At 42.5% G+C, this 13,577-nt stretch overlaps 2 protein-coding genes across 3 annotated transcripts in view; one reads left to right on the forward strand and one right to left on the reverse strand.

The window, feature by feature from the left end:
* The first annotated feature begins 1,130 nt into the window (after window positions 1–1,130).
* On the forward strand, window positions 1,131–8,118 carry pdgfrl (platelet-derived growth factor receptor-like). Its single transcript, XM_074673791.1, has 6 exons — window positions 1,131–1,366; window positions 2,094–2,370; window positions 2,459–2,610; window positions 4,697–4,990; window positions 5,242–5,378; window positions 7,803–8,118. The coding sequence occupies exons 1-6, from the start codon at window positions 1,312–1,314 to the stop codon at window positions 7,989–7,991; spliced, it is 1,104 nt and encodes a 367-aa protein (XP_074529892.1). The 5' UTR covers window positions 1,131–1,311; the 3' UTR covers window positions 7,992–8,118.
* A 464-nt stretch (window positions 8,119–8,582) lies between these two features.
* The window catches only part of mtus1a (microtubule associated tumor suppressor 1a), a 32,450-nt gene continuing 27,455 nt past the window's right edge, over window positions 8,583–13,577 (reverse strand). The window contains exons 9-15 of one of the 2 annotated variants that reach the window (XM_074673790.1): window positions 12,188–12,402; window positions 11,820–11,925; window positions 11,632–11,705; window positions 11,408–11,503; window positions 10,730–10,846; window positions 10,546–10,643; window positions 8,583–9,982 (exon numbers count right to left, since the gene is read on the reverse strand). In XM_074673790.1, coding sequence (XP_074529891.1) covers window positions 9,754–9,982; window positions 10,546–10,643; window positions 10,730–10,846; window positions 11,408–11,503; window positions 11,632–11,705; window positions 11,820–11,925; window positions 12,188–12,402 — 935 coding nt within the window. In that variant the 3' untranslated portion in view covers window positions 8,583–9,753. The remainder of the gene's footprint in view (window positions 9,983–10,545; window positions 10,644–10,729; window positions 10,847–11,407; window positions 11,504–11,631; window positions 11,706–11,819; window positions 11,926–12,187; window positions 12,403–13,577) is intronic. The other variant, XM_074673789.1, reaches the window with a different exon arrangement.

Below are 13,577 nucleotides of genomic sequence, written 5' to 3' on the forward strand. Positions count from 1 at the left end.
TGCGTGATGTGGTGTTGAAAGGAAAGCTTTCTATCAACCTGTCAAAACATACAGCCTCCAGGGTTAGTCCTTCGTTCAGTTTGTCTCTTTTACCTTTATTTTGGATTCTTCAAACAAATTTAGGGGTTCAATCTTTACATGTGTGTCCTTTTTTATACTGTGGACATTTTTGGGGCTACAGTTTTTAATACTAAAGACCGCAACACCTAGAAAATCTCCAGTGGTCACTACAGCTTTAAAATATGTGAATTTCAGAGAATTTAAGAATAGAATAGAAATGTATGGTCATTGTAACAAGTACAACGAAATTGAAGTCACAGCAGCAATCAAGAAAACAAAAGTAAGAAAATGAACAGAAAGTGCAAAAAGGTCCATAAGAAAATAGATGATGACAGCTTGTCCATCATTCTCCAGTTCAGCCAGCCTCCACCTCCACAGGGTCCAGGACTGAGCTTCTTCAGTCATGCTCCATCTCTGCCTCCTGGATCCTGTCTGCCCACAGCAGGCGAAGCTCTGACAACATGGCGTTGGTGTCTGATGTTAGCTCTGTTAGCCATGTCTGTGAATAGCATGATGCCACTCTACCCTCTGGTATTCCCTCTGTTGCTGGGTTAGCACAGCTAGCTCGCCCATCTTATTAGAGATAGATCTTACGTTCCCAATAACGATGGATGGAAGGACAGGTCCATGTCCTCACTTCTTAGCTCACACCTGAGAACCAGCACGTCGTCCTCACCTCCTTCTCCTCACCTTGTGGGAAGACATCAGGCCTTACACCAGTTAGCATTGACATGCTACAGGCTGCTAACAGCTGAGTTCACGTAAACAGTGCAGCCATGGTTACATGTAGGATCTTCAGACAAACACAGGAGAAAAAGTAGCAAAAATATCACTGAAGACACAAGAAGTTTGGTGTCCATGACCAACAATGAGCCGTACAAAGTAATGATCCACTAAACATGAACATGAGTAAAAAGAACATTGATTTACTTTGTGTTGGAAATATTCAAGTGAAGCCCAATAAACACAAAAATGAAAAAAAATACAGGACCTGGTAACTTTGGTTGAGAGTCCAGCAGAGGGCCCTAAAGTCCACACTTCTGCTCCTGAGTCAGGAGGACAGGGGAAAAAAAGAGGGGTGCTAAAGTTATTTTCCCCTTTCCTCTCGGTCTGTGAGGAGGATGAAGCTGGAAACATAGGCAGGGTGTCTGGACCCTGCAGAGTTCCAGGGAAGCTCCGAGCCTGACCTTACTTCCTCCTGAGCTCTGAATCAAGCCTCTCTGACCTCCACAGCCCTCTGATCACAGCACCATGAAGCTCTGGGTTCTGCTCAGCTTTGCTTTGCTCTGGGTGGTGCTCCAAAACGGTGAGTACGATCCACAGCTCCACATCTGTTTCAAAGGATTTACGAGTGAGGGGAAATGATGGATTATTTCTTTACCAGAGCTGTGAGTGTAACCTGGGAGTTGTTGGAGAATTAGATAATCTGATGGTGTAGATCTGTTCCACATACAGAGGTGATCTCTTCATTCATGTGTGATTCATTAAAACAAAGCACAATGATCTGCTGTCACTGGATTATACGTACTGTGTCTTATCATAACTGTTTGCTCAGGAGTTGCATGAAGCTGTGTGAGTTTTTGCTGAGTATTTCTGCAGAGCGACTCAAACCAGCTGCAGCCGAGGCATGCGACAGGCGTTTCTCATTAACAGACTTTCACTGCTGACCTTCCCCTGGTGCCTGGAATCTCAATAACACTGTGGAGAAGACTAAAAGTAAAAGCATGATAGTCTACACCTCAGAGGAAGCACTCTGTTTGAGTCTCCTCTGCTGGTTTAGAAGCTCAGAGCCTTCAGCTGAAAGGGGGAAAGTTTGTCTGTGGACAGTTCGTGCCAGAGCTAAGCTTTGACATTTCCTGTCACTCTGTTGTCACAGCTGTGGGAACCACACCGACCACTCTTTCTCAAAAGAATCAGCATCAGATTGTTTTGTGACTTCATCTCTGTTGTCTTTGTTATTGTTGCTCCCCTTTCTCCCCCCTCTGTCTCACCCTCCCTCCCTCCCTCCCTCCTGTGTGCCTCTGTGTTTCCAGGGGACTGCCAACAAGTCAAGCGGAGGAAAGATGTGGGAGAAAACCGCATCCGGCCAGGAGGGAAACGGGTGAAGCTACGACACCCCAAACTGAAAGAAGGAGCAGGAGGAAAAGGTCAGTCCCTCCTGACCCAGGTGTTAGACAAAGGCCGCTTCTTGCGCTTAGGCCAGACCACAACCTTGACCCCAGGGAGGAATGTGGAGCTCCGCTGCAAAGGAAACTCTATTGGATGGTCTTACCCGACTTACCTGGACACCTTCAACGACTCCCGCCTCAGGTGCTGGAACCAAACCTCTTCTGTCCTTCATGCTTTGTGTTGATGTTGGAGTGAAATTCTTTTTTTTTTGTTTGTTTCTTGCCTCCAGCATCAAGCAGAGCGACAAATACAGCCAGCTGATCCTGACGTCGCCCTCTGCTGCTGACACTGGGCCTTACAGCTGCTGGGTCATAGTGTGTGACGGCACAGAGTGTGAGAAGGACAATGATCGAGCACACGTCTCATACATCTATTTCACAGGTAATACACACAATCAACCATGAATTCACCAAGAGTCAGAAATTAATTATGTCTGATAAGCTGTTTTTAGTGTCCTTTATGGACTGTCCTCTTTTTATCTGCTCTAGATAACACTCAACATTTAAGTTCCCATAAAAACATTTGAAGTTTCCTATCATACAACAATCTCTAGAATTGATTTGAAGCAGACGTTTAATAGACATCAACGTTCATAAACTCATGTGTTTTTCACACAACTGTAGGAGCTAATGACCGGGCATTTTATTATCAAATAACTTGTCAAAACTAATCTCTGCTGTAAAACTTGAAACTCGGCATAATAAGCATGATATGAACTAATTGAGCGACAGAAAACATGCAGGAAAAAAACCTTATGAAATTTCATTAACTTAAAAATATATCACCAATGTCCATCTGCTCAAATGGAAGAGGCCTCCTTTACTTTTTGAGAGCTGTCATGTCGTCCTTTTTTTTTTTTTTTTTTTTTTTTTTCACAAAGTCAAATCTGGTTGTTATATATTTATGTCATCACTGTGGTTTGTGTTGGAAGATTTGACTTCAGTAAGAATCTTTTTTTTTTTCTGACCAGATTTGTTGCTGTCTTTGCATTTCAGTGTAGCACATGTCTGTTAGACCAGTTTCTCAAATTGTGAACGTGGACAAACATCTTTTTAACCTTTTTTTTTTTTTTTTTGGAGATTTAACCAGGTATACTCTTATGTGTCTTCAGATCATATGAATCTTTTTCCTTTTACTTAAGATTTATGTGGAGAGGAATAAAAAGAGTTTAACCCTCTACTGCCTTTAATTTATTGTTTTAAATTAAACAAAGATTGTAAATTAAATATAGCACTTTAAATAGTTCTAAATACGTTGCATGATTTATATAGGTATAATAAATCCTATTTACCCATATATTTATTTATATAGGTATAATGAAAGTTCACCCTCTGACCAATATATTTAGATTAAGTGCATTTGGTACGATCCTTGATGAGTGAATGTAAATCAATAGGCAAAGGTAATCTCAGCTGCATCAAGAAAAGAAAAGAAAAAAAGAATTAAAAAGAGAAAAGAAAAGGAAGAACTAAAAATATTTTACCCAAGAGAATTTATGTGAAGTTAAAGCAAATTGTGATGACAGAGATAATAATCTTACAAACCAACAATTTAATTTAGCTTTTGTCTAAAGCGATATAATCAGAGAGTGACAGGCAGGGACCCAGACAGGAAGAAAACATCAAAGTGCCACACACAGTCTTATCACTCCTGCCCATGTCAAAGTCTGAGCAGGCTCATACCAATTGATTTTTAAAGCTCTAGATATAGTTACTGTTTATATGACAACTTCTCTAATTACTGGATTTGACAACATGATCAACCTTTGAGAATGTGACTGATTGGCACTAAGTGTGTGCAACTGTGATTTTGTACGGTGAAAGTATGTGCACTTGACCACCTTTCTTCAAGTTGTATTTCCTAACTCAGACAAGATATGTTATGTTATGTTATGTTATGTTATGTTATGTTATGTTATGTTATGTTATGTTATGTTATGTTATGTTATGTTACCATACCATACCATACCATACCATACCATACCATACCATACCATACCATACCATACCATACCATACCATACCATACCATACATTCATTCATTCTCTATACCACTTATCATATTCAGGGTTGCGGGTGGCTGGAGCCTTTCCCAGCTGTCATTGGGCGAGAGGCAGGGTACACCCTGGACTGGTCCATACCATACATATTATCCTTTTTTCACCCCACAACAGGGAATTTACTGAATGTAACACACAAGACAGTGTACAGTGCAAACCTTACAATAAGAATATATCAAATAGAACAATATAATAATATAACCTAGTAAAAATTTTGTACAGGACTTTTTAACTATAAGAAATATGAAAAGAATTAATACATAAGCAAATAATGTGCACATAGTGATAACATAGAGGTAAAAAGTCCTCTGGGGGGTGAGACGTGATGTCCATCTGACGACAGCTCAATAGAGAACAGATCTACTGTCATAGAGAAAGTCTGATGGCACACACCTGTCTCCAAACAGACAAAGACAACCTCTTCGTTCCCTCCGCCATCCACTTTGAGATCGTGTACCTGCGCCCGGACAGGCCCGCCGTGGTGCCCTGTCGAGTGACTGACCCACAGGCCACTGTGTCCCTGCACCGAGAGGTCCCTCCAGAGGAGATCCCATCCAACGGGACACTCGTGACCTATGACCCCACCAAGGGGTTCCTCCTGCAGAGCCCCAGCCTGGAGCTTCAGGGGGTCTTCTACTGCAAGGCTGTGGCCAAAGGCACCCCCCAGATCTCCACCAAATACCAGCTGCTCTATGTGGAAGGTAAACATCACTTTATCATCACCAGATACATAGTAACATCTACAGAGACGCTTTCCTCTGTCTCTAACTCCAGAATGTTTGACATCTTACTGATGTGTCCCTGAGTCTGAATAAAGCTGCAGTGGCAGGACGGGCAGAGGGAGCACACAGACCTGTCTGAAACCCATCCCCGCTCACCATAGACAGTATGGTATACATATATAATGTTTGTCGTCGATATGTTAATCAGTCTTGCTGTCTCTTGTGAACAGTTCCCAGCGGCCCCCCCTTTGTGAGCCTTGAAGCCTCTCCAGACTCTGTGAGAGGGGGGGACAACGTCAACGTAACCTGCACCGTGCTGGGGGAGCCAGAGGTGGATGTGAGCTTCACCTGGTCTTATCCCGGTCAGGTAAGAGGATTACTTAGCAGCAACAGCCAGAGCCTTGGTTTCCTTTTAATTCAGTTATCTTTTTAACCTTTATTTAGACAAGTAATCTGATCGACATGCGTCTCATTCCCGGGGGCGGAGCTAAAACATGATCGTCAGAGGTGGCACTCACATAGAAATCAGTCATTTAGGTTGTGATCTCAGTAGATCAGTGGAAATAATCCCTCTAAGTTTGGGGCAAGCCCTTTTAGAGCCTGGAATGTAACAACAACCCTTAATGTAATTACAAAAAATGAAATAAACCCGAAATGTAATGGCTGGTCGATAATGTAACAAGTTCTTAAATTTTTGACAAAAAGTTGCTACATTATGGGTTGTTTTTACATTTTAGGCTCCAACAAGCCCCTGATGTTTTCCCTGCACAGCCCTCCCCATAATAAAAGTGTCACTGCTCAAACTTCGGGAGATACTCGATTCAGTTCAACAGCAGCAAAAACAACATAGAGTTGAAAATGGAGATGCAGGATCAGTTCAATAAAAAGTAAAACAGGAATCACAAAATGAAGATTTTTATCCTATTTTTTTGTTTTAAAGCAAATTGAAATCCTCAAGAGGAGTCAAACCAGAGTGCTTGACTTCCTGAGAGTTAGAAATGACCTCATAACGTGATTCTGTTCCAGCTGAGGAGATGGAGAAAGTGATGAGGCCCTCAGAGTGTAAGACATGGCAGCAGTGTGCCTTTGAAAAGTAATTATACATATGTCTGTGGGCTGCAGTCAGAGTCAGAGACTCATTTAACAAAGTGTTGTCCAAAGAGGATAAAGTGTTACTCACAGAACATCTAAATTAGGGTGACCATATGTCGGCTTTTACCCTGACATCCCTTACGAAAGAAAAATATATGTACCAATATATTTTTTTAAATGTATTGTAATATATTATTGATATATTATGATATACATGGAATAATATATTGAGGGCACCTATACAATATATTATATATTCATGAAATATATTGCAATATATTGCAAAATATACAAATGATTTCTGCTTTCTATATATTGCAATATATTGCAAAATATAAATACTAAATCTCATATATGGGAATATATTACCTAATATATGACATGATATTTTCCAATATGCTGCAATATATTTTTCTTTCGGAAGGGATGTCCTTTTTGGTCATAGAATAGAATAGAATAGAATAGAATAGAATAGAATAGAATAGAATAGAAAATACTTTATTTATCCCCGAGGGGAAATTCAGGAGTCACCGCAGCATTTAAGAAAACAAAAGTAAGAAAGAGTATAGAAAGTGCAAAAAAGTCCATAAGAAATTAGATGACGACATCCCGTCCACCACTCGTCCACCACTCTCCAGCCCAGCCAGTCTCCACCTCCACAGGGTCCAGGACTGAGCCTCCCCAGAAGTCTGTTCAGTCTCTTTCTCCTGGATCTTGTCTGCTCACAGCAGGCAAAGCTCCTCCAATGTGGCGCCAGCGTCCGATGTCAGCTTAGAAATTATCTAAGAGTGTATCTATATAGAAATTATCTTTAGGGGTATTTTGTAAAATTCTCTAAAATATCTGGGTTTTGCTCAGATTGTTCTTCAGACCATAATATTTGCATTAAAGAACTGCACTGGAACACTGGCATTATACTGCTGAGCCGGTTGTGACTCTGTGGTGGAGTCGTCTGAAGGTTGATGGTTCAATTCCAGCCCCTGCAGTCACATGCTGAAGTGTCCTTGAGCAAGACACTGAAACCCCAAATAGCTCCCACTGTTGGTCAGTGGTGTTTGAATGGGTGTGAATGTGACAGATAATCTGGTGCACCAGTTTACCGTCATCAACGCATCAGTGCCCGCCATCAGTGAGTGAATGTAGTGTGATTGGGTAAATGAGACTAGTGTAAGAGTCAAAAGTGGATACTCAAAGTTAAAGTTAGAAACAAGTTTATTATATTCCCTCTTTATTTAGAGAAAACTTAAATGTGGCGTTCTCAACTGACGTTTGTAAACGTTAACAGTAATGTTAATAATCTGACCCCAGTGGGCGTTGTGGAGACAGTGGCGAGCTTTGACTAGCAGTAGCAGTGTAAAGCGCTTTGAGTGGTTAAAGAGACCAGAAAAGCTCTATATAAGTACTGGTCTGTTTACCATTTACCCACTGGTTAAGATTTTGACAAGATGATGCTGCATGTGTTGCAAAGACCCAGGTAAAGACCCCTCTCAGATCAACACAGAAAACATGCTCCGACTACTGGCTCTTATTTTCTTTTCTCTAGTTCTGAGCCATTATTTATTTATTTTTTTACATTAGCCCAAATAAAATAAGAATGGATAAGCTCTCTTTTCTCTTTTTTTACCCCCTACCCATGAGCTAACCTCTGTGACTGATCAAACCTTTCCCTCTTTGTTTCACTCTCCCGTTGGTTGGACAGGGCCACCGTCCAGTTCACATCAGCAACTCCTGGAGGCTGGTGAACAGAGGCCTGAGCCACACCACGAGGGTCTCCCAGAGCATCATGACTGTGGAGGACCTGGAGACCATAGACTTTGGAAACTACGTCTGTAAAGCCAAGAACCCACATGGTGAGACGATAGTGGTGACCAACATCATCTCCAATTAGCCCCAGCAAAGCAGCGGCAGTTGTTATGATAAATAGGAGTATAGTGTGTGATGAAATGTAAGTGTAACCGGATTACATTTAAGTGTATATACCTGAAGATTGTATCTTTAAGTTTTAAATGTGGTACATAATAAAGATTTACTACAGCTTCTGTTGAAGACCCATTTTAAAGCAGGAACCTTTGGGAAGTGAACAAAAATCCCTGCAGCTACACACATGCTGCTTTTCAAACACAGAAACTGTTTTCAGGGTACTTTACTTTTTAACTTTACTTACTCTGTTTTTAAATCTCTGTGAACTCAACTGTAACAGAAACTCTTCATAAACATGAAGTGAAGTCAGATCTGAAGTCCTCTGTGCCAGCATGACGTCACTGAGTAACTATAATGAACCATTTTGGCACATTTAAATGAAACGAGAGGTGCTGCCATCTGAGGCCTGCTCAGACCTTGTAGCTCGTTGTGAAGAGAGGACTCGGTCTCAAACTGGAGCTGAGTGCCAGGCTGGCTTCTTAATGCTCTCCTTATGTGGAATGCTCTCTGCAGGCCCAGAACTTATTCTGGTCCAACACAACACTTGCTGCTGTTTCCACTTTGCTGAATATCTGCCTGTTGTTACGTGTTAGGAGGAGTAGGCTTTAAATCAGGGAATGAATGTTCGTGTCCAGAAATGACTTCAGAATATTTCCCTTAAAAACAACCGTCACCTTGAAAGGTGGACCGCAGCTGACTCTAAGACCAGAAACTGGAGACCTCTCAATGTGCGTCACCTGATGTGGTCTGGTTAAAGTGTTGGGATCCCGGTTCAAAGGGTTTCATACAAGACTTTATTAATTGCATATCTCAAAACAGGGTAAACACACCAACAACACCAACACAAAATACTCTTTTTGAGACGGTTTCAAGAGGCAGTGTCTCTGAAATGTACAAGTACGGTAAAGCTTTTCCTGGTCACCTCTTTGCAAAGACTTTAAAGCTGCGTTTGGAGGGCTTGGTGAGGTGTGGTGGAGAGGGATAGGTGAGGGTGATAACAGAACTGAAACATGCACAAAGACTTGGATTGGTCCCGTGGTCGAACAAACACATGTGAAAGGTATATTAGAGGCCACAGCTGATGCACAGATTGCTAATCTAGGTATAAAAGACACTTTCCTTTGACCAAACGTCAGTTCAGTACAGTGTTGACATACGCTGGGGTCTCCATAGTGCTGCTGTGGGAACATGAAGCTGAGCAGTTCCTCAGGTAGACCGTCCTCTTTGCACACACAGCAGAGGAAATGGTGCAGGAGAGTGTGATTTAAATATAATACATCCTGAGAAGGCCAACCAGCTGACTTCATGGCTGCGATCATCACAGACACTAAAGAGCCCTCTCTCTGTGTTAGTGTGGGTTTTTACTGCATGTATGATATGTGTGTGTGTGTGTGTGTGTGTGTGCATTAAGCCTCTGCTAACACAAACAAGTAACAAAAATAGTGTCATCATTTCATACAAGTCCTGAGATTTCCTTTTTCCCATCCATAGAAGGAGACTAAAGGCAAAGAACAAGGTCACCGTGCTTCTTAAGTGCTTCTGTGCATCGTTTTTTTTTCTTTTTACAGTCTGCAGCATCTCTCTGCACAGAGTTTCAGAGTTCATCCAATCCTGAAGGAGCCACAGCCAGGCTGCTGCGATGCTAAGCTAAAAGGAAACAAACATGGCTCTAAATTCCAGAGGGATAACTCCAAGGAGAGGGTCTGCTTCCTGGAAGCAGGGGCCCATCGTTATCTGGGAGAGACGGGCGGGCTGGAGAACAGGCCGGAGCTGCGAGGGGACTGGAGGTTGAAGGAGTGCGAGGGCGAGGTGGCGCCGGGGGACAGCTTGCGAGGGCTGCTGAGGTCTCCGTTGTGAAGTTTCCACAGCAGCTCCTCGTTCTCCATCGACAAACGCTTGTTGACATTGGACTCCTTCTGGAGGTTTTCGTGCAGCAGTGCCTGCTCTGACGACAGCTGTCTGTAACGTGGAAACAGAAGATGGAAAATCAGATATGATGATGGGGACCAGTCACTGAAGTATTGTGATGCTCTCATATGACACAACTTGATGGGTTTAAACAAGTAACTTCATGACACTAAATCTATCTGAGAGCATTTAAATACACCTGAATAAACTAATTTATAAACTTATTATCATGATTACAGCAATTTTGATTAACTATCACAAAAGTTTGAGGACTATTTTTAAAAATGTAAATAATTAGTAAACCTTTTCACGCTTCCTAAGCCTTTTTGTTGATATCAGATGCGACAGTGTAATTAAAAACTGGTTACAGCTGGCTGCTGCTGCTGCTGCTGCTGTATTTTGTCAACTGGAGTGAAGGAATGAAGGAGTCACACTGTGCGAGGGTTTGGCCCGAGGATTAATAGTTTTTGGAAAATAATCGTGGTCCAGTGGCACACAGGCCTACTGCTGTTTGAATAAAGTTGTTCAGAAGTTGAGAATGACGTAAGCGTCACAGCGGACTGTTGGTCCTGAGCTTCATTGTGTGGTTTCCATTACCATCTCTGAGCTCTCACCTCGACAGAGCAACGTGCCGATCCATGCGAGCTTTCAGGTCCTCATTCTCCTGCTGGACCTTCTTCAGGCCCTCGTCCAGCTTCACATTTTTCTCTTTCTGGAAGGGAAATAAAGGAGTAACTTTTCTTTTGTATACAAAGCATTCCTTCTCCTGACAGCAAGCGATGATTTTCATCATCTCACCAGTTTTTCGACCTCCATCAGTTTCTTCTCTTGCTGGTGCAGCTGCTCGTTTTTGATGTCCAGCACCACTTTGAGGCTTTCCAGCTCCTGCTCCAGGTACAGGGTGTGGGAGTCCTTCTGCAGGACAAACAAAATGTGCTGAGATGTTTACAGTGCTCAAGACCTTAAAATGATGACAGCAGAGCCGGAATACACAAGAGGGCGCCATGCAATGCTCACGAAGCCCTCACAGCTCAGAGTCTGCCAAGTCCTCTGCCTTCATCTGGTTAACTTTTTACTTTGAGCTAAGACAAAACTTCTTAATTCTTATTGTATAACATAAAATAACCATTACTGTGTTGGTTATCAGACTGGTAAAGCAGACCTGTAGTTTCTGTGTAATCTGAGGGAGCAACCTTATTACTCGGAGCGGTGCCAGAGCAGAATTCTTGGCACCTGCAGCGACCACTTAACACTGATGAGAGGAGCCGGCCTCACTGTGGCTGCCCACTCAGGGAAATTAAAGTCTGCGCTATGAGGAGCTCTCTGGTTTTAGAGAGCGGTCATATTGATTGTGTTTCTAAGCTAATGTGTCTTTCTATGGAGCTTTGTCTTTTATTCTTAGAGCAGAGAAACCCTGGTGTCATGAGATGTTCCCACAGAGAGGCTCAGCTATAATAAGCACACAGATAAGAGTACCTGACACTTGTCGGCCAGCTCTTTCCTCCTGTTCTCCTCCGCTGTTAGCTTCTCAAGAAGAGCATTGTTCTCCGCCGTCAGCGCCTCTATCTTTCCCTGCAGGTGTACACAACACAAAAAGTTAGAGTGGAGTCCTTTACACACTCATTCATCCATTAATACGTGATCGTATTATTGGATGAGACTTTAAGGTTTAAAATCAAAGTGAATTAAATAAGACTCACAGTTAAAGCTGCGCCTGTGTCTTTCAGAGTTTTGTCCAGAGCCTGCAGCTCCTGGTCGTGGAGCTTCCTAAGCTCTGAGGAGGACACAAGTGTACAAGAATATTTCTTAGACAGAAAAAATGGCTCATCCAAGCTAAAAAAAAAAAGAAACATGTTTTGTTTCTCCATGTCCAGCAATCATCACTCACCTTCCAGTGACATGTCGTACTGCTCTTTAACACTCTGCAGATGCTGAGCATGGCTGTTCTCGAGCTCCAGCTGAACGGCTTCATGATCGGCTTTCAGCTCTCCAATCTTTCAAATGACAGACGATAATAAACTTACTTAACAACCACAACATCACTGGTTTCAGAGCTTCATACAACATAGAATTAACATGTGTCACTTTTCTTAATCAGGAAGTAAAATTACTCCAACTAGATTAAAAAAGTTTCCCTCATTGTAAAGACCTCTTCTACTGGCTCACCTCTCAGCTGTTTCAAAGAACAGCTCAAAATGAAAAACATGTAATAATGAGAGAGAAGCTGAAGCTGAATGTAAAGCTGTAAGCACAGACCTGCTCCTGCATGACAGCCTTGCACTTGTCAGCCTCCTCCTGGTAGGTGAGGTGGACCTTATCCCACTCGCCCTGGTAGAAGGTCTGGAGTCTCTGCTCCATCTCAGCCAAGTCCTTCTGGTGCTGCTCCTGCAGTTTGTGCAGCGCATCCTCCAGAGCAGCACGCAGCTCATCCTTCTCCTTCTCCAGACGCTCGGATGAGTGGGCGGAGGAAACTGGAAAGTAAAGAGACAGCTGATGCTTATCTAGATGAAAGACTTGACGCCGTGCAGAGAGTGATCAAAGTTTCCTCTGCCTCTTCTCATAAATGTGTTAGGGATGGGTATTGATGAACACTTCCTGTAAGAATTGGTTAGAAATGGTTCAATCCATCAACATCATTAGCCTGTATTGTCGATTCTTTACATTACACCAGAGCAACCAGAGCTTACGTCCCCATCATGTGACGTGTCATGCCTCATGTCAGTCAGGAGCAGAATTTACAAAACAATAGCAGAGAGATCAAGTCCATCAATAGGATCTGTGTTTGCTAACCCTGCTCTCTGGTGGAAACAGGACACACTGCACTTTCAGCTTTCACCTATTTGAGTTCAAGCATCTTCAACCCAACTGAGAGGGTTTTTCAACGACCGGAGGTACTATCAGCCCTGAAAGATCAAGGATCCTTCCTGAGAAATTAAATATGCTTATATTTTTAAACACTAACTGTTGACTTTGTACTGAAACATTTATTTTTGTCCAGAAATCTGGGATCTGGTGACTGTGAACACTGTAAAGAAATTATTTTTATTTATGTATGTCCAGAGATGTTCAAATCCCGTGACCAGTTTCATATTTATTTGATTATAAACTTTGAATGTCGACACAGAAAATTCACAGGAGGAATTGATAAAGATAAGCAGAATCAACTATGCCATTGATTTTAATAAACGCTTATCAATACCTTTCCCTAGTTAGACACGAGTAGTCTGCTTGTCCACTGAGAGCCTGTGTGTCACTAAATGGAAAAACTGACTTAAGGAGAGACGTCCCTCTGCCAGCTACAGGCCGGTGAAGAAACCACAACAAGTCTCTAAACTCTTTGACATCATTTTGAAATCAGTGACACGGTCAAAGTTTCATGAACCAGACTCTTCTGTCCTTCCTTCTCTCACTCAGACTAGGTTTGCGTAGTCGGGGGCTTTTGTTTTTGCCCTCTTAAGTGTTCCTACTTCACAGCTATCTCCATTATCGAGTGCTGAGGTTATTTCTGGAGAGGGTGACAGAAAACTCCAACATGTCCTGTCTCCTGTCAGGGTGTCTGTGTGCACAAAGCCAGCCTGCTGGTATGCAGAGGGTGTTGTCTGGTGATGTGAAGTCAAAACATGTGCTGTCATAAAGGAGGCGTTAT

Source organism: Halichoeres trimaculatus, unplaced genomic scaffold, assembly GCF_033239565.1.
Source record: "Halichoeres trimaculatus isolate MK-OKI-2021-1 unplaced genomic scaffold, fHalTri1.1 fHalTri1_scaffold_7, whole genome shotgun sequence".
In the NCBI taxonomy this organism is placed as follows: Eukaryota; Metazoa; Chordata; class Actinopteri; order Labriformes; family Labridae; genus Halichoeres; species Halichoeres trimaculatus.

What these genes read in the sequence shown, in the direction of transcription:
- pdgfrl (XM_074673791.1), top strand. Translation starts at nt 1,312, where the DNA reads ATGAAGCTCTGGGTTCTGCTCAGCTTTGCTTTGCTCTGGGTGGTGCTC. An exon ending in TTCAACGACTCCCGCCTCAG is followed by an intron (nt 2,371 to 2,458) that starts GTGCTGGAACCA and finishes TCTTGCCTCCAG; the next exon opens with CATCAAGCAGAGCGACAAAT. An exon ending in CTCATACATCTATTTCACAG is followed by an intron (nt 2,611 to 4,696) that starts GTAATACACACA and finishes GTCTCCAAACAG; the next exon opens with ACAAAGACAACCTCTTCGTT.